Here is a 21,356-nt window from a genome sequence, read left to right as displayed (position 1 = left end):
TTAAATAAATTAGCAAAAGTTGCATAATTACCAAAAATTAAAATTAAACAATATTTATTAAATTTGTGGATATATAAGAAAATAATGATTTTAAGATTAAATTTTTATAATTTTCTAAAAAAAAATGTATATATTTTTGAAAATTTTAGTAATAAAATTGTATAATTTAAAAATATATAATTAAATTATATTTCAAAATTTATAATGCCGTATTTGAATATATTTATTTTAATGATGATTTATGAGTTATTTCTATATTCTAAAAAAAAATTCCAAAAATATAAATTGACATTAAATGTAATATATGAGTTTGTCATATTTTAAAAAGTTTACCAAAAATATAAATTAACATTAAATGCAATTGTCCATGTCATATTAAGCTATAAGACATGTCATCAATTTCAGTAGTTATGTCATATTTGTTTTGTGAAATTGATTGTAGAAAGGACATGTGGCAAAATCACTTCGCAAATATAGTCTAGGGGATTCACGAGAAAATGAGATTATGCGTTTCTTTTTCTTCAATGAGATACAGTGTCCCATTTTTTTCTACTTCGAAAATGGAACGTATACAAAAAATATAAGGATCCTGGTGTTGTGTATATACTTACTCTTGGTTTGCGGTAAAAATGGTACATACATTATTGATTAGTAAAAACACTAATCTCTAGGATTCTTTCGCACATGATAAAATTTGGCGTTGTGAAGTTCTTTTTACAACAAATAATGGGAGAGGTTAAAACATAAGAGTTAAAACAAATGATTGAAAAAGACAAGGAACGAAAATTTGAAAAAAAAAGAAGAAGGATGATGATAGTTAGGGACATCCCTTGTTCCAAACCTATGAAAAGTCAAAAGCTATTTCACTTTATTTTTATATATTTTCCATAGCTTTAGACAACACTTATCTACATCTCATTTCTCCACGTTTTTTATTTCCCCTTTTATCTTTCACAAACATGGTGTACTACTTCTAAATTTGTATGTCTGTGATCTCTATATATAGATTATAGTGCGAGTAGAAATACTGTAGGTGGGACTGAGCAACCTGTATCACATGTGTGTCGCAAGTAATAACTTACAAGACTCATAACATGCTTGTTCAACTATATTATGTTATAGTATCTGTTTTTTTTTTTTCAAACGTAAAATAGTAGAATACTTTAAGTGAAACAAAGTAACATGCATGGCTCATAAGTCATAGCCATGGTTCCTGAAATGAATTATTCGGTCGATTGTATGTCGTATGCTGTTGCCAATCTCTTCAAGTGTTATAGTCCGAGACAATGAAGATCGTGAACGATTCAATGAAAGAGCATCTGAATTGGCTCAAAGTTAGGCCCATTAGATTCCAACCAGTATTTTGGGTCAAATATGGATATTGTCAATACATCTTCTTGAGACCCAGTAATGTGGCACCAGTTTCACTAGTCTCATAATTAATGCTGAAGAAAGCAAGATAAAAAACGAGATGCTTCGTGTAGACAACCCACATTAGAAGACATGTAAAGTATTCTTGTTTTTAGTGAACTATTATCACTAAATCAAAACATTTAACTGCAGCCTGCAGGTTCTTTAGTCCTACAGTTCCCACATGCATCATCCGGACCAATGTAACTTCCAAAAAAACAACTAAAGAGATATCAGCTAGACATGTCGATTAGGACCGAAGCTCGCAGTCGTTTGAGTCCGTCCAACCCTAAAAATTACCGGGCTTGGGCTTAGTTTTATAAGCCCAAAAAAATTGGGCCTTTCGGGCTAAACTCATTTGGGTTTTGGGTATTTTGGGCTTAATCTCGTTTGGGCTAGAACCGGTTCGAGAATCCGAAATTTTATATTTTAGCGTAAATATTATCGTTCTTTCTTGTAATCGAAACTATTATTAGTATTGACATATTATTTTAATACTTTTATTCATACTCTAATAAAGCAAATATAAAAGTTGTTAATGCCCTTTATTGTTTCATCATTACAAGTGTTATATTTTAAATTTTGCAAATGTACATTCTTCTTTCATGTACAACATGCTTTTTTTTTATTTCAAAATACAAAGTATGAAACGTTTAACCATGTTTATCATAAATTTTGTTCTCTTGTATGTTTAGTTTTAATTGATATTTGATTATTTAAATCTTATTAAATTTGGTTTGTGTATAATATGTTTTTAAAGCATACGAAAAAATAAAACATTTGTGATAGAGAAAAAAATTTTAAACTCACTTTTATATATATATATATATATATATAATGAAACTCTTTTTTTAATGAAAATTCACATGTATTAAAACGATGGAAGTGACAATGACAAATTATTTTTTCGAAAAACCCATAAAAGCTCGAAAAGCCCTATAGCTCTATAAAGACCGGACCGGGCTTTGAACTCTAGGCCCAAAATATTTTCGGGCCGGGATGGGCCGGACTTAAATATTTACGGGTTTAGTGGAGTTGGGCCGGACTGAGCCGGGCCCGAATTGACACCCCTATCAGCCACTAATAATTTCAAATAAATTTTCCCTCAATTATTTTCCTTATATTATTTCCAATTTAACATGTTAATAACAAATTGGCAAGTTGCAAAACTGTTACACAGATGCACAATCGCAGAACAAATAACTCCATTTGGCCGACAAAAAAAAAACTCCAATTGATATTTTCTGTATTATAAAATCCGATATAACTCTTAGTCTTCCCCTTTCTACCACGTTCAAGCTTGAAGCACTCCCGATGAATAACAACAGAATAACCACATGAGTTCCTTGAGGGAAAAAAGACTTAGGTAAACCAGAGCTTTCTATCATCAAGTGAGCCTTATTCCCTAAACACAATTTACAAGTTCAATCAGTTGTAAATTAGTTATCAATCCACTTAAATCATCTACTTAAAAGTAACTTATAAATGCCAATACGACTCGACTTTAGTCGATGATTTAGAGTTGGGTGGTGTTTTGAGTATAGGATTTCAAATTTTAAAAAATTAAAAATAAATATTAAAATTTTCAAAATAAAACGAATTATTTTGATCCTTTTCTTTATTGAACACTATTTTTGTGACAAAAACTTAAAAATGACTATTTGAGAAAATTATCCTGATTAATAGGTACTACACTTTTATACTTTTAAAAAGATTTGATGTCATTATTTATTGTTTATTAAGTAGTAATTCGTGTGTTAATTTGTATTTCCTTGATTGATCACATGTCAAAAATATGATGATGAAACTTCGCTAGTAAAATGTAAATCAGATCACTAATATAACTAGGTTTTTCACCGCGCTACGCGCGAATTGGACATTTTGAATTTGTTAATCTATTGTATTTTATTACTACCTATATAATTTATTTTGTTTAAGTTTGCATTTTTTATAACTCTTAATGAGCTATATATTTTCATTAGTTTTGCTTTGTTTTTCTAGTAGATTTGAACTATGTCTTTCTAAAAAATTATACTCTATACCACATATATTTTAATATTATCAAATAGAATTTCTATTCCTTACCATATAATGGATGTCATGACTAACACAGATGAATTAATTTGATACTACTTTTTTTCGTTTCAGTGTTATTCTCCTTTGACATATACATAATTTTATATTTTTGTATTTTTTCAATTCTCATTTAATATTTTGAGTAGTGTTTATGAAATTATTGAAGTAAATTCTTTTAAATGGTGCTATGGTGAATACCGATTTCCGGCACTGCTTTTATTATTAATTTTAAAATAGGGAGCATATGGTTAATTAATATATATATATATATATATATTTTTTAAATTTTTTATGTATTTTTGAATTAATGCTGTTACGAATATGATTTTTAGTTTTCCATTTTTGATGTTTTTAACTTTGTAAGAGTATCTATTTTTCATCATTATAACCTACATTTTTGTTGTTTATTTTTCTATTGTATATATAATAAGTGTACATAAGTATACATCAACCTTTATTTTTGCCTTTCAGTTTTAGAGATTGATTCTTTGTATGGTGTATATTTTGCCATTTATATTTCTTAAGTCGGTCTTTACTATATGTTTAATTATATTCAGGTTTTTAGTTATTGTAATTTTTAATTTATGTGCTTCTCTAGGTTTGCAGTTTTGCATTTGTTTTTGTGACTTGCGTTCTTTTATAATTGTGATATAAGTTATTAGGATTTTTCTTCTTTTATATATTTAATTATTATTTTTGCATTCTTTAAACCAAAGCTGTAGTTTAAAACAATAAGTAATATGATAACAGTTGTGATTTCTTAAATTGATTAACTCTGTTTTTTTTTTTTGTGTCTCATGTTACATTTTTATAATTTTCTCGTTATTCTTTTCACACTTGTTGTTAATTATACATTTGCACACTATTTTAATATATGATAAACAATATTGTAATAGCGTTTGAAGTATTTTTATCAAAAACACTTATATATTCATCAAATATAAAATATTTAATCTTTTTAAACCCATAAATTGAACCGTTTTTAAGTTAATAATTTTTAATTATCCATATCACATAAAAATTGAGAATAAATATATAATAGTAGTTGAGTAAAATATTTTTAGATAACATGTTACTGTTTACTTTATCACCATTTTCAAATGTTATTTGTTTCATCCACTTCTTTGGAGTAATTTTTTTTTTGTCAACTCTTTGTCGTAAGTTAAATTAATGATTCCATTTAGTTTTCTTTACTCGAATCTATATAACGGAAAGCATAGAGAGAGATATATATGTGCACAAGTGCATCACACTCTTTCCAAACCATGTAAATGATCACTTAGAAAACAACTTCTCAATAGAAAAATAGAAGATGAATATATCATTTGAGATAGATTGAATTTGTAAGATCCATCTCGCAACATTATGTAAATTAGACTCACTCAACAAAAAAAATATATTTCAAATGGTTTGATACTGATCAAATCATTATATAATAATTGGATATATAAAAATTACAATGTCGTATATTGAATGATGAAAAGGATAAAAAGTTTGGTCACTATAAAGAACTTAAAGTGAAAACCACCACCCAAAACTTGATATATCATATAAAATAAACCATGACTCTCCAAATTAAGCAAAGCTTCTTGGCCTGAGAAAGATTCCACATACCTACACTCTTGTTTATTAAGAGATCTTGTTTTCACAAAATTAACAAACTTAGTAGGGAAGAAGCGTCAATGTTTGGATATGAAAGGATGGTGCTCTTTTGATTGAGGATCTACCTTAGGCGTGAGATTGTTACCATGAAGTAGATCACGGATCTTTGATTACATCACACATGTGACGGGTCTCCTCCACCACCACTACTTTGTGATGAGAGCTTGAATTTTCTGTCAGCTTAATCTTCTCAAACTTATATTGCCTCTCTGCCTCAGCCTTGGCCAACCTCTGTTCAGATGTTACTTGCGCATTCCTCCTCAAACTTTTCCATTTTCGTAGTACAATCTTTACAACCTCTCAGACTCACGTTATGCTTTGTTAGCTTTAAGCTATAACATGGCTGCCTCTGCTAGATTCAGCCTCGCGATACCCTCGAGCTCGTCTATATTAAGTGTTTTCTTATGCCTCTCTATTTTCAGCTCTGGTACTTCTTTGGCTTTGTCTTCAAGCTCTCTATTGTGAAGTTTCGAGAGCCAAGTGTAAGTTCCTGAACATCAGTATCTTATCCTCAGACACTTTCCATTTTACTCACCCTCACATGCAACTATTCGCAGCGTCTAACTCGATCTCTTCAGAAACATGGTCATGAAAAAGGTTACACTAAACAGAGTAATATTCACATCCGATTCTCTCAAACCTGATAACCACGTAGACTGTGCCTTCTTCTCCCCCGAGATAGTGACACTGGCAGTCGAGAAACACTTCGACGTTGTGTCGCAACTTCTCAATGGATTCATCCAGAGCCAACCATTTCCTAGATTCGAGTGTTTACCCATCCGCGCCATCAATCTACATGTCCGTGCGAATATACTTGACTGAATGGTTGCAGCTTGCAGGCATCCTGAGGTGCTATCAGACACACACCTTCTCCATTTTCAAAACTCTTCGCAGCGTCTAAGTCAATCACTTTGGAAACATGGTAACAGAAAGGGTTAAACTAAACAGACAATAGTATTATTCACTCATAAATAAACAAAAGAACCATACACTTTCAATCATTATTTTACCTTGGAAAACATTACTATTAATTTGCCAGCTGTTGTTTCTGCAAACCCACCGCAAATCTTATCAAGAAACTCCTCACAATTACATAACAGCTTTGTACCTCTCAGAACTACACTTCTATCGATGTTAGCAAAAAAAAAAACTACACTTCCATGGAAAATCCTGCTAACAAAGTCGAGAACCTTAATCCACGATTCTCTATCACAGTTTGGTGCATATTGCTGAAAAACGTTTTAACCAAACTCTACAGCTCAGAAGTGCCATTTCCTGACCGACACTTAGCAACATTTTTTGTTTTGTACGCCGGTTCATTAAAAAATAAAAAAGCTCAGATTAGTAATATACCTTGTATAATCAACTCGGAAGTGTTCATTCGATATGGCTTCTACGCCTACGCCTAACATAAACTCAAGAAGGACTCCACAGTTTGACCCACGAAAAAGGACTCCAGAGTTATATACATTTTACCATCAGAATAATAACAGTATTTTAATCACAAAATAAAGATATATGAAGTATTTTTTGGTGTTAGATATGCGTCTAGCTTACTTGGGCTCCAAATATCCAACTGTGCCATGAACAATATGCCGGAGACATGAAAGGCTCTGTCAACTGCCAATTTAGACAAACTGAAATCTGAAAACATTGCCCGCATGTGTTTATCAAGTAAGATCATCTTATTTGTCTTCAGGTCCATCTGTATGATCTCTTGAACACCATGTGCGAAGATGCTTATCCTTACATAAAGACAATCAAAACCATTCAAAATCAGGTACAGCAAAATTCTTGGAACAGAGATTAAGGACTCTTTTGCTCTGTAATAATCTTACCGTTTTGCTTTGTAATAATGTTTTCATAGTGTTTTTTATTCCTGTTGTGGCTGCATCTTTTTAGGATTTGTTCTCACCCAGAGCAAACCGAATAGAAATTTTGAAAATTCTCCATATACCAGATCAAATAGCTGAATGACAAATATTTCGAATGGTTAACGCTTGGCAATGAAACCATTATATGAATAAAGGAATGAACCTGAAGAAGGGAAGACATGAACATATGAAAGTCGTGTGTTCGTTCGTTCCTAAAAATCTGAATTGCCACACGGCCAAAACAATTTAACAGCATACTGTACGGGAGACTTTCTGGTGGATTACTATCCACTGGGTTTCATCGCCATAGCTTCAACTTCTTCAGTGGAGGTTTTCGTTTTTGACTGGATTAAATCTAGTTGAAGGGTTTATAAAGAAGGAAAAACAAAGGATAAGAAACGAATTCGTAAAGAGGAGCTTGAAGAACACAATTTATTGATAATATTGGTAGCTATAACGTAGATTTCATGAAGATGTAACCGAGAAGACGAAGTGGGAGAGGCAGAGGCGGTTGATCGAAGCTTCCTTTTATCTTTATTTTCGACAATAACTAATGACATGGCAGAAATGATTTCCCTGATTGGTTGATTTTTAATCTGAGGTGGACACTCTCCGTGCTCTAGTTATCTCCCTTTTAGTATTGTGATATGGTTCATTAAACATCCGTCCCAATCTTGCAACTTCTTCTTTAGTTTAGCTGCCCACCTCATTTTCCTTTTTACTTTTAAGTTTTAATATTATCAGGATCCATCTTCTTTTCTACTCCGCGATATTTTGTCTTCAACGAATCAAGCCATCACTAATTATTGACTCGAGACCACCTTTGAGCTATAATCCAATTTTTAAAGTAGAATTAAAAGGAGTTATGTCGATACGCATCAATAACATCAAACTTAGGAGTATATGAAGCAATGAATAAACTGGATCTTAAAGATGATGTCCTTAGAATTCCAAATATAAGAGACGTGTAAAAGAAAGAAATACATAATCTTATCCCTATTCATAACAATACTATTGGTACCATCTTCCAGCAAATTCTTTTGCCAAACTTTTCAGGCCGAGTTCACCGACTTGACCAAATTATATCACAAGCTTCGCTAATGTTGTGTGACAGAATTTAATGTTTTTGGTACTTATCTTACCAATTGTTACACAGTAGTCCTTGTCTGTACATTGGGAAGAGTCAATAAAGTTAAAACGCCCACAAATTCAAATGAGATATGTCGGCAAGCATCAGTATACACATAAATCTTACCCCAAAGTGAGAGTGAAGTTAAAAAGAAAAGTATATGGAGACGATGTCCTAATCATCTCCAACGTAAGAGACGTGCAAACGAAAAAAAGAAAAGAAAAGACATTGAGAATTCATAATAATTTGACTCTTGAACATTCTTAAAGGGTTGCTCAAAAAAAAAAAAAAAAACATTCTTAAAGGTGTCATAAATACATTTATTTGATATGGAATCTTTAAGACACCATTCTAAATCACACGAACACACACCACACACTCTCTGCACAATATTCACTTAGAATCAAGAACAAGAATCACGAACTGAATCTTGAATCCAACAATATTTTTCAGACAAGAATTAAAACACACAAGATTTAGCAATAACTCACAACTACCAATCAAGCAGGTGTAGAAGTCCAGAAGATGTCCTTGAGAGCTGGTCTAAGAGCCGTACTACAAAAGTTATTATACTCAAGAGTGTCCCCATGATCTTTCTTCACCTCCACAACCACAAACGACGGAGCCACCGCGAATATCTCCGCCTCCACCGCTAACTTCCCTTTCCGACCACTCAGCTTCCCTTCCATCCTCACTCTACTCTCACTCTTCCTCACATCAAACTTATCCCCAACTCTCGCCGCTTCTTCAAGACTCGATATCACACTACTCGCCGGCCGAGAAGTAGCAAATCTCATCTCCCTCTTCTCCTCTTTCTTCTTCTCCTCGAACAACGGCGAGAGATCAAACCCTTCGGACAACGCGATGATGTGAAACGCGTTTAGCGTCTCAGTCTCTTCCTTAAACTTGTGCACGGAGAGATCAAGATCTTGAACCTCTGGCTCATTCTTGGATCTTTTCTTGAACCAAGGTGAATCCATAACCTTACCGATAGTGATCCGGGTATTAGGATTCGGATCTAGAAGCTTTACCACGAGCCTCCTCGCATCGGAAGAGAGCCAACCAGGACACTTGAAGTCTCCTCTATAAATCTTCTTATACATGTTCACAAGATTATCATCTTGAAACGGTAAGTACCCAGCGAGAAGCACGAACAGGATCACACCGCACGACCAGAGATCCGCCTTAGCACCGTCGTACCCCTTCTTCAGTATAACCTCCGGCGAGACGTACGCCGGAGTCCCACACGTCGTGTGGAGAAGCCCGTCTTGCCTCAAATGCTCGGCGAAAGCAGAGAGGCCAAAGTCAGTGATTTTCAGGTTGCCTTGCTCGTCAAGCAAGAGATTCTCCGGCTTGAGATCACGGTGGTAAACTCCGCGGCTGTGGCAGAAATCAACCGCGGAGATCAGCTGTTTGAAGTACACGCGCGCCGCGTCCTCGCGCAGCCTTCCTTTGGCGACTTTGGCGAACAGCTCGCCGCCTCGCACGAGCTCCATGGCGAAGTAGATCTTGGTTTTGCTAGCCATGACCTCGTGGAGCTCGACGATGTTGGGGTGCTTCACCATTTTCATCACGGAGATCTCTCGTTTGATCTGCTCCTCCATGCCTGCCTTTGCTACTTTCTCTTTGGCCACGACTTTTAGAGCGACGCTTTTGCCGGTTGTTACGTTGCGTGCGTGGTACACTTTCGCGAATGTTCCGTGACCTAGAAGTCGACCTATCTCGTAACGCCCGTTAAGCAGGCTTGTACCGTCAGATCCATTCTCTACCATCTTCACTGGTTTAGCTCCGACCATGGTTTTTTAGAACGGTTAGATCACCCATCCTACGTGTTTCCGGTGGCAGTTCCTGCCGCCGACAGATCGGTTAAACCGATCACAGAGCTTAGTCTTCACCGGCGATACTCCGACCATCTTTCTGCATTCCCTTCAAAGAGTTTGTTCACTCCTTTTTCCTAAAAATCAGCAGAAGAGAGAGAGAGAGAGAGAGAGAAACAAAATCTGATTGAAACACGAAACTCTGATTAGAGATAAAAACCTTTTTCTTCTTCTTCAGCGGAAAAAGAATAGAAGGAGAGTAGTGTTTATATAGATCTTAACGGGTATGAAATTACGTAACAACCCTTATTTTTAGTGGTTATTACGCAGTTTCATCTCCTTCCACTGTGGCGGCGGCGGCTTCGGTGTACATGGAGAGGCACGGTGACACGTGTCCTTATAGCACCGGCTGTGATCAGGATTTTTGACTATTCTATACTCCCTTGTAGTGTTTTGTATGGTAGACATTTCTTGGAAAGTTTATTATCGTTGACGGCCTACTTATAGTACTTACCATTTGCATGTATACAATGCATACTTGCATATGTTCGCAAAAAAAAAAAAATGCATACTTGCATATGATAATTTACGGAAATATCGTAATTTTTATTAATTTGATTTAAGTTCTGTATCTGCAAATATGTATAATTTACTAGCATAATGGCAGACTAAGACCATCATTATCTGTGAAATTCTTTCTGGGATCCTTAAATTTCTTTTTTTTTGGTCCTAAAAAAAAAATTAAAAAAAAATTGAACCAATTGCAGGCCGTCACGTGTCGGTGGGGCCCGCAAACAGTGCAAAAACTGGCCCAAGACCGATCTTTAATTCGCGACTTTGGTTACCGTTTTTTAAAGAAAAAATGGGACCCACACATTAATTTCATGCAGAAACCGGTTTTGGAAACCGCGATAATCATGCTCTAAGAGCATGGTTAACCTGAGGTTCTTAGAATGAGGTTCTTAGCGGAAGTTAAGAAACTGTTTTTTAACTTTTAATTAAAAAAAGCTAAAAACTGGTTTTTAAATAAGGACTTTAAGAACCGGTTCTTAAATAAGGACTTTAAGAACCAATTCTTAGATTTTTTAGTTAAAAGTTAAGAAACAGTTTCTTAACTTCCGTTAAAAACACCACTCTAAGAAATCCGGATTAATCATGATCTAAGGAGTTGATAGTTTTTGGTAGATTCCTACAGTTTTTTCTTTTATTTGTTGTGGTCCATTATGCATTTGGTTCTAGGGTTTTATGATTAGAAGTGTCCTGAAATGTCTTGAAACCCAACTAATCTTCATAAAAACTCCCATGTTTTCAAATAAGATTTGAAACAGTCTCATATCATCTGGTTAGACGATAATAACTTAGTTTCTACTAAAATTTGAACTAGAAACCGACGGATTTATGCGTTATCTCAAACTTTTTTAGCGCCAAGTTACCATTGGTTAATTACCTTTTTTACGAAATTAACCTTTTCTACTTGTTTTGAGGTCGTTATTTTTTTAAAGCAAGGTATCGGCGTTTAAAACACATGAACACGAAAAGCAAAACTAACAGAAATCTATGCCGCAATTTGTAAGCATATATAACATGTATCATGAAATATTGGATAATGGATCGAAGCTCCTGAAATTTCTGGCTCAGAAATTTAACCTCTAATGAAATTTTGTTACCTCATAGTTAATATCATCAGAAATGCATTAAAATCCTAGGTCAACCACCCAAATATTGCTATACATACATAGTTTTCTTCAACTTTCTTCTCATGAAAAAACAAATGAGAAAAACTGTTTGTAATGATGTTGTTTGAAAAGTGGGCCAAATGCAATATATTTAGTCAAGCGGTTGCACTGACCAGAGTCATTAAACTACACTCTAATAACTCCCACTTCGCAATAGCCAGAAAACAATGTGCGATTAAAGCTGTTAGGAAAAGTCGACCGCACTCGAACCGCTTTCTCTCTTGTAGGCCTTAATTAAATATCTAACCAATTAATAAGCAGCTTGCTTGTGCATATTCGCATTCACGAGACTCCTTCATTGCCTTCTCTGTTGCCTCCCGTTAATAATTCATCTGAGACACATACATACACTAGCACAAACACGCGAAAAGAGGAAGTAATAAAGAATGTCTCAGATATAATTTTATATTCCTTATAAGAAGTTGATGTCTTTGAATCGACAATAGCTCGCGCATTCAATAATCGCCAATATGGCTTGTTTGTATAATAATTTACCTTATGTCATTTTAAAATGAATGTCTAAGGGTATCTATGATGTTATGGAGACAAGTTTTAATATTGTTGTATGATGTAGATGGACATGCAAATAAACAAAAGGAGGCTATGGAGCCGTATAAATCAAATTATAATTAATTAAGAGAATAATCGGAAACAACAAATTCCTTTCAAAATATGAGGAACTAATTAGTTTAACTTTCCATTTTATTGCTTGTTAAACATTTTTGAATAAGCCAATATAGCCATGAAAATCAGAATCTCTTAAATCATCATTTATATAAACTAATCATAACGTTGCTTGATTGTTTTAGACAACTAACACCTTCGATGTTAATTCCTTATTGTCTCTTGACATGATTGAACCTAAACGATCCTCTAATTTGTTGAAATGGGTGCATGTTCTCGTGCTAGTTTAACAGGAAGGAAAGAGAGAAGCAAAAACAATCAGAAAGAAACAAAAGATGGGAAGGCGTTTGCTGGTTCAGGTTCTATTACAAGATGACGTATATTTATGGGACCTATATAGGATATTCTCTCACACTTTGGTAGGCGATGTCTTGTTTTATTGTCTCCCGTGGTGACCAACCTTCGTCGCCATTAACTTGTATCAACTAATAATATTCGACGAATACATTATTCACAAATAATTATCATTAGGCCACATTTGAGTGAAAATTACACAAACCATGCCGACCCCCAAAAGGGCTAGACAATTATTTTTTGACTAAATATTGAAGTGGCTTTTTTGTTTCTTATATGAAGGCGAAAATACTATATAAATCTCGTAATCTCGTATTTTGCAACTTTTTTTTTTTAATCCGAGGTTCCCAGGCCGGGGCCAGACATCCCGTATTTTGCAAATTGACACGACGTTTCTCATCACTAAATAATTGACCATTTAATGTGTAATGTGAAGAAAACCCGTCTCTCTCAGACAAACATTCATCACTGAAATTATCGGCTGGTGCACGTGAGACACACGTGTAACGGTGATTGTGGACAATTACATAACGGTGATTGTGGACAATTACATCGTTTTTAATTAGAGTTCGGTTGGATCTGTCAACGACTCTGGACATTTACAATACGTTTGCTTCTCTGAAAAGTAAATGGTATTATTATGAAGGGGAAAAAGTTATTGTCCTAATTCGTTTGCCCAAGCTAACCAAGCAAATATAAACATATCACAAACGTTGTCGTTGTTGATACTCTTGTATTATATAAGTTTCGAATCTAATGTAATAGTTAGTATTATTGCAATAAATCTTTTCTGTTCTTATCATCGTTGTCAGTTCATCACCATTGTCATTAGAAATGAAATCCTTTGTTTGTGGAGAGCCAGCAAAAAGTTAACACGTGTGACATAATTGGACGTGAAAGCCAAACACCAATATAATGTACTCCGCATGTAGGTATTACTTGCAAATTGCAATATGAATTACAATGCAATAATTTAATACAAAAAATGTTAAATTTATTTCATTTTTTTTTTTTTTATTTAAATTTATTTCATTCAGTACCATTATCAACACCAACCTGTTCTCATCTTGTCTGTGCTATGATTCCATAATTTTCTCTTACGAAGGACAAAGACGTTTCGACTGGCATTAGACAGCGACAAACCCGTAGAAGTCCAATAATATGCTATATCTTTGATTCGTATATTAAATATCAAATTATTCGGAAAATCTATTCAGTAATACGTAAAAATTCAATATTATTGGGGTTCGTAACTTCCGTTTATTTCTTACTTATAAGTTACTTCCAGAATTTTGGAAAGAATAATCATATGCATGAAGGAGTTTTGTATTTTAGGTTACTATATATGTATATATATAATTTTCGTGAACCATATGTACATTGGAGAAATTGATTGCAGTTGCAATACCATCGGTAACTAGCGGACAAGAAAGATTCACATGGAAGCTCTGCATAAAATCAGTAATGGTGTGTGTTTGGTTCGAATAACTAGCTACATTTTTGTGTAGATCATTGATTGTGAATTTGTGATAAGACATCAAACAACCGAAAACTATTTTTAACGAACTCATCGAACAATAGTGTGAGCCGGTTAAAATTAAAGTTAGGTCATGCGATCAAATATATAGGAACACTATCATATACAGATAGTGTCATACGGTGCGATAACTTTTTTCCTTTATTTTTACCACCGGCCGGGATCCATTAATGTTACGTATATAGTGTGTGAAAGAAGAAGAATGAACCCAAAATAAAACTTTAGTTTCTAGTTCGAACTGCTTTTTAAAACCCAAAACAACCAATCCTATGACTAAGACATAATGTTGTTTATGGCTGAACCTAATCTATCAAATTAGGGGTAAAACGTGATTTTCAGCTAATTTCCTATCAGTTCTGATCACATTTTATGTGGATTTTTGTGTGTGTATTACTGTCATATGGATCACCCAGCTCACATGTACTGCAACTCTGAATAAGCTACTTGGACTAAATCAAGTTGTGTATGACACAGCTTGGCAAACAGTTCCACCAGAGGAGTTTGAGTCATCGTCCATTCTGCGAAAGGCAATCAATTTTTGTATGTGGCCCAGAGTATTAGGCCTTGGTAGTCCATAGCTCACTGGTATATATACATTTAAGTTTCTTAACGCTTTAAGCACTTATCAAGGTTTTTTCTCTGTATATTGATTACTTAATGATAGGAAGTGTTTCTGATAGGGTGAACCGGCACTTCAATCTGAGAAAGTTTAGACCGAGGGAAGTGAACAGGGTCAACATAAGTATGGCTTGTGTCTTCGCCTTCATGGCCGTTGGGTGGCCTCTGATCATATACAAAGTTGGTATGTTTGGATGGGTAAAGTTCTGGCTGATGCGTTGATTGGGGTATCACTTTTCGGTAAATGTAACTCTCCATTCGCTCTTTTTAGCATCATAAGACACAATGGTTACACATTTGATTGTGTTTCTAAACTAATGATCAGCTTCTTCATCATCGTTTTACTCCTGATTACTTTTCCTGCGTTCTCTTGTGGGGCACATATTCGTTTTACTCATTCAGATCATGATACCGCCGTCTCAAAAGAAAGACAACAACAATACCTTCGTCTGCATCGCAACCTCTAGAATTGAAGAGTTGCATCGCTCCCTTGGAAGCTGAGCCGTTCCCTTATTCCACGATGATCCGTAACATTGAATTTTCTTCATGAGGAGTCACTGACGTCAAAATCAATGAGGAAGCACTGAAGACCAAATCGTTGATCTCAAGATGCATAATAAAAGCAGAACGAAAATGTTGGGGTCTTTCTATTGATTATTATATTGTTATTTTAGAAAATTTAATTTTATTGATTTATCATTCAATTAGATTTTTAAAGTTGTTTGATAACCAGGTCGGGCAATTTCCGACAATGTACTTATTATCCATGAGATTCTCTATTATCTCCGTACGTCGGCTGCCCGACAAAGATGCTCAATGGCGGTAAAAACCGACATGAGCAAGGCATACGATAGGATTGAATAGGATTTTCTCCGAGAGGTGCTGACACGACTTGGGTTCCACAGTGTGTGGATTTCTTGGATTATAGAACGCGTATCTTCGGTCTCATACGCTTTTCTCATAAACGGTGCACCACAGGGCAATGTCGCTCCGACAAGAGGACTCCGGCAGGGCGATCCCTTGTCCCCTTATCTCTTTATTCTGTGTACCGAGGTATTATCTGGCTTATGCAACAAGGCACAAGAACATGGAGAGCTAACGGGCGTTAAGGTAGCTCGCGGAAACCCCCCGATCAACCATCTATTGTTCGCCGACGATACCATGTTCTTCTGCAGATCGGACCGGGCTAGCTGTGAGACACTCGTGAAGATCCTTAACCGGTATGAGCTAGCCTCGGGTCAGTGCATAAACCGTGATAAGTCAACCATCACCTTCTCGTCAAAAACACTACCGTCAACAAAGCACAACGTTAAGACGACCTTGGGGATTGGACAGAAAGGCGGTATTGGCAAATACCTTGGGTTACCGGAGCACTTTGGAAGGAAGAAGAGAGACATCTTCTCCTCTATTGTTGATCGTATCAGACAAAAAGCCCACGGGTGGACCAATCGATTCCTCTCGGGAGCGGGAAAGTTGGTTCTTCTAAAAACTGTGTTGACAGCCATGCCAGCTTATACTATGTCATGCTTTAAGCTGCCGGTATCGTTGTGTAAACAGATCCAATCGGTGCTGACACGCTTCTGGTGGGACCTTAAGCCGGAACACAAACGACTATGCTGGGTTTCTTGGGATAAACTCACCTTGCCCAAGTCAGTGGGAGGACTCGGGTTTAGAGATATCGAGCACTTCAATGATGCGTTATTGGCTAAGTTAGCGTGGCGGCTTTTGAAAAACCCAGCCTCCCTGTTGGGAAAGACCTTGCTCGGGAAATACTGCCATTCCTCAAGCCTCCTTGATTGTCCCACAAGTGGAGCTATGTCTCACGGCTGGCGTGGTATATTGGCAGGCCGAGAAGTTCTAAAGCTAGGTGCTGGATGGGCCATAGGAGATGGGAAAGAAGTTAATCTTTGGGAGGAGAACTGGCTATCAACATCAGATATGCAGCGCCCGATCGGTCCTCCTCCCTTTGACGCTCAAGAACTAACGGTTCACGACCTCTTACACCATGACTCGGGTGATTGGAACTTGGAAGCTATCCGATCTCACTTACCGCAGTATGAGGAGACGATTCGCCTGATTCACCCAAGATCATACAATATGGAAGATGCTCTTGTCTGGCTACCTGGTAAGACAGGAAGCTACACAACAAAGGCTGGATACGCCCTGGCCAAGATCGCGCGAGATCAAGATAGATTGCAACCGGTTACAAGCCAGGTTAACTAGTTTGGCTGGCGATCGTGTGTCTGGAATATAGAAACCGCCCCGAAGCTTAATGTATTTCTATGGAGACTGGCCAACAAGGCCCTCCCGGTGGGTGCAGCATTAGCTCGTAGAGGTATCCAAGCTACAACAACATGCAAGCGTTGTAACGCCATTGAGAGTGAAATCCACACCTTTTTTCACTGCCCCTTTGCGAAAAAAGTCTGGGATCTCCTTCCGGCATTACACAAACCGTGCAACACTACCTCTACAATTTTGAGCCTCATGGAGAACGGTAAAAGGATGATCTCCCTCCCACCAACAGGTATCTCGAAGCCTCTGTTTCCTTGGATATTATGGAACTTATGGACAAGTAGAAATCATCTCCTGTTTGAAGATAGAAAGTTCTCTGAAGAAGAAGTCCTAAACAAGGCTATTAGGGACGCCAAAGAATGGTGCCAGGCGCAGCCATGCGTGGGGAAACAGCCACCCGTCCGACCATCAGTGAAACCTAGCGGTACTTCACCCTCCACTCTAGACTGCTATACAGATGGGGCCTGGGATTCGACATCAAAAACAGGTGGAATGGGCTGGATCTTCAAAGATCGTTCAGGTACGGTTAGTCTCCAAGGTGCAAGTGCAAAGAGATATGTTGGGTCCGCTTTAATGGCGGAGGCTCTAGCTCTGAAAGCTGCACTAGAAGCGGCAAACCAACAGGGTCTTATCGACCTGAGGTGTTTCTCCGACTCTCGTAGTCTAGTCTCTCTGCTCACAACGGACTCGTCCACAGTTGAGCTCCAAGGGATCCTCCACGACATCCGCGTGTTGAGTAGTTCTCTTACATCTATCTCCTTTTGTTTTATTGGCCGGTCGGAGAATGTTTTGGCCGACGGGTTAGCAAAGTCTGCCCTTCGTTTATGCTTGAACTCTCCTGTTGTCAAATAACCTTTTCTATTTTGAATGAATGAATGAAGTATGGTTTGAACAAAAAAAAAAAAAAAGTTGTTTGATAAATCTGATTAATTTCATAAATAAAAAATACAATCTTGAGAAGATCTAACAAAGCTCTATGCAAAATTAAAAAGTCTCTTAATTTTCAAAATCAGCCGGCCTTGTAGATTTATGTAACAACTTTTGAGATGAATTTCTCGGCGTACGAACATGTACATGGAGTTCTTTGAAATGAAATCGTTTTTGACAGAACCTTTGGTGCCTTTGTCAATCTCGACGAAGTAGATGCTGAGAATAACGACGAAGAAGGCTAGTGAAGCCATCTTGCTAGTGAATAACTTCATCTCTGCTGATTCGTCTCTACATTTAGTCTGCGATTGCAAAATGCAAAAATTGGGGAAGATGGCTGAAGAAAAAAGAAGGCAGGATATAGTCAATTGTAAATGACGAAAATGCCCTCATGAATATACAACTATTTTCTTTCACTGAATATACAGATGTTATGCGACTGTAATTTAGTAAAAGTATTTTTTTGTTCTTTACCTCATGAATATGCCTATCTTTTACCTCTTAAATCTAGGCATGATTATAAATATGTATTAAATTTAATGAATGCAATTTCTTAAAAATTAGTTGTGCTTTTAATTTCAGCGCAAGAGACGGCTCCGGGACAGATGTCCTCTAGCTTAGACTTGATTATTGCAATTACATCAAGCCCTCTCAATGACAGGTTGGGAGAAGCCTCTTTGTCAGAAGACTGAGTTTCATATGCATCTAGGAGTACTGACGCATCGCATCCCTACCATAACATCAAGAAAACTCACTTCAAAAACCATTCTCGGTTCTATCATATTCTCAAAAAATACAATACATTCCCTAAACAAGAAACTATTCTCGTTTTCACAGAATCTGACTTCGATGAATCATCAATTGAATCAATCGTTGCCAAGGTTCAAGCCTATCCTCGAAACAACATTCACTAAACAAGAAACGATTCTCAGTTTCACAGAATCTGACCTCAATGAATCAATCGTAGCCAAGGTTCAAACCTATCCTCGAAACAACATTCACTAAACAAGAAAGCTAGTGAAGCCATCTTGCTAGTGAAGAACTTCATCTTTTGTGCCTTTGTCAATCTTGACGATGTATAACGACAAAGAAGGTTAGTGAAGCCATCTTGCTAGTGAATAACTTCATCTCTACTGCTTCATCTCCGCAGTTCGTCTGCGATTTCAAAAATGCAAAAAAATGGGGAAGATGACTGAAGAAAAAGAAAACTGGATATAGTCAAATGTAAATGATGAAAATGCCCTCATGAATATGCCTGTTTTTTACCTATTGAATATGTCATTCTAGGCATGATTACAAATATGTATTAAACTTAGTGAATACAATGTGTTAAAGATTAGTTGTGTTTTTTATTTTATAAAAATTGTTTTTATTTTGTTGGAAAAGTAAATAAAATTACTTCTCTTAAAACATTTGATTTTTATTATGTATCTCAAATCTATCGTACAATGCAATAAAATCACCTCTTATCTTTCTTTTTTTTCTAGAGATAGGCAAAATACATGGATTCAAAAAACTGAAATGAACATCTCTGTATAAAATTGTATCGACCCGAAATTGTTAAGTATTCAGATGGGCCTAAAATTTTGGTATCTAAAGAATCAAATTCGAACTCAATCCAAACCAAAATATTTTGGATACTTAAATATACTTAAATACAATTATATACTTAAATATATTAATTATTTAGGTATATTCTAAAAATATCTAAAATACTCAAAAAATCAGACTTATCCAATATCTAAATTGAACAAATTGTCATGTTAATTTTAGATATTTAGCATATCATATTCAAATTTATATGTTGTATATTATTTTTATTTTTGAATTTTAAGGTATTTGAGAGTTTTGATTTTTTAACAAAATTTAAGTGCATATCCGAACTCGAACCGAATCAGCAAAGATATGAACCGAACCAAAAAAATTATAAATACTCGAATGAGGTTTAAATCTCCTATCTCAAAAATCTGAATAGACTCTAAGCCTATTCAAATAGGTGCCCGAATCCCCGTCCCTATTCTTTTCCATAAAAATGCATTTGTTTCTTTTTAACCTTTGAATTTTATGTTGGTTGTTTTCACATTTTTTTTGTTGTAATTATCATCTGTATTGCAATTTTATATTTTTTTTGGGAGTTAATGGATTTCGTAGTTAGGAAATACCCTTTCTGCTGAAAGTTTTAACATACTAAACATAGAAGAAAACAATAATTATAAGATAGAGATTGATCCGCGCTGGTATTGGTTCTTATATTTTTATACTTTGATATTTGTTTTTCATAGTTAGTGTTATATATTTTAGAGGTGTCGTAATATAACTAATTGTATTCAAAAGACCTTGACCGAATCGGGTAATATGGTTATTTATGATAGAACTAAACTCATCCAGACCGAAAAAGACCCAACTCAAAATTCACACATAAATTTATAATATTCAAATGGAGCCTAATTTCAAAAAAAAAAAAAAACGATACCTGAAAAGAATAATCCGTACCTCATAGATAGTCAATGTTTATGCCTAAATGATTTTGTAAACTAATAAAAATTACTATTTTTATGTGTTTGGCTAAATTAAGTGAAATAAAAAGAGTTTTTTTATTTAGTAAAATAATTATACTGAGTGAAAAATTAAGTGATAATAAATGTAATATATTTTTTTATTTTTATTTAAGTTGTTATTTTATTCATAAAAACATGTCTTTGAATTATATTTTTGGCTACACAATTTTCTACCGATTGAAACTAAAAAAAAAACATTAGTAAAACAAATTAACCGAACATTTAATCATATCCATAACCCAATTATTTTACATTTTTTATTTTATAATTGACACAAAGTTAATATTGATTAACTAATAAATAAAAATCTACACTATTATTATTATGGTAATATAACTAATGATCAGGACCGGCCCATGTCTCTAATACACTATACTCATATTTTAAATAATGGGCCCTTTTCCTACTATATATTTTTTTCTTTAAAAAAATTTCAGCTGAAAAAACCCAGAAAACATTATGGGCCCTAAGCCATGGCTTACTTTGCATGTGCTCCGGGCCGGACCTGCTAATGATGTGATGTATTGTTAAAGTAATATAATTAATAAAATTGTTAAAATTAGTGAAATATGAGACGACAATTAATTTAACAGTTCCAAAAGGTACTTCAGTTTTTATAATATAGATACAAAACCCATTTATTTCACATTTTTTGTTCTATGATTATCACAAAATTAATGTTGATTAACTAATAAATAAAAATCTGCACTGCTATTATTATGGTTATATAATTAATGATGTG

General features: G+C 35.2%; 2 protein-coding genes across 2 annotated transcripts; one reads left to right on the top strand and one right to left on the bottom strand.

The window, feature by feature from the left end:
- Positions 1-8,435: 8,435 nt before the first annotated feature.
- Positions 8,436-10,223, bottom strand: LOC106410601 (CBL-interacting serine/threonine-protein kinase 6-like). The gene has a single exon (XM_013851145.2). It carries the CDS (start codon positions 9,945-9,947, stop codon positions 8,652-8,654), a length of 1,296 nt encoding a protein of 431 aa, XP_013706599.2. The 5' UTR covers positions 9,948-10,223; the 3' UTR covers positions 8,436-8,651.
- A 5,430-nt stretch (positions 10,224-15,653) lies between these two features.
- On the top strand, positions 15,654-18,301 carry LOC125590682. Its single transcript, XM_048764365.1, has 4 exons — positions 15,654-15,659; positions 15,816-17,051; positions 17,139-17,929; positions 18,238-18,301. Exons 1-4 carry the CDS (start codon positions 15,654-15,656, stop codon positions 18,299-18,301), a joined length of 2,097 nt encoding a protein of 698 aa, XP_048620322.1.
- The last annotated feature ends 3,055 nt before the right edge of the window (positions 18,302-21,356 follow it).

This window comes from Brassica napus, chromosome C7 (genome assembly GCF_020379485.1).
Source record: "Brassica napus cultivar Da-Ae chromosome C7, Da-Ae, whole genome shotgun sequence".
Taxonomy (NCBI): domain Eukaryota; kingdom Viridiplantae; phylum Streptophyta; class Magnoliopsida; order Brassicales; family Brassicaceae; genus Brassica; species Brassica napus.
Note: the sequence above shows the minus strand (reverse complement) of the source record. Positions and strands in the feature narration are given on the sequence as shown.

Coding starts and splice junctions, on each gene's coding strand:
- LOC106410601 (XM_013851145.2), bottom strand. CDS start 9,947: ATGGTCGGAGCTAAACCAGTGAAGATGGTAGAGAATGGATCTGACGGT.
- LOC125590682 (XM_048764365.1), top strand. Junction 17,052..17,138: donor TGCAACCGGTTACAAGCCAG/GTTAACTAGTTT, acceptor CTGGCCAACAAG/GCCCTCCCGGTGGGTGCAGC. Junction 17,930..18,237: donor GAGAATGTTTTGGCCGACGG/GTTAGCAAAGTC, acceptor CGTTTTTGACAG/AACCTTTGGTGCCTTTGTCA.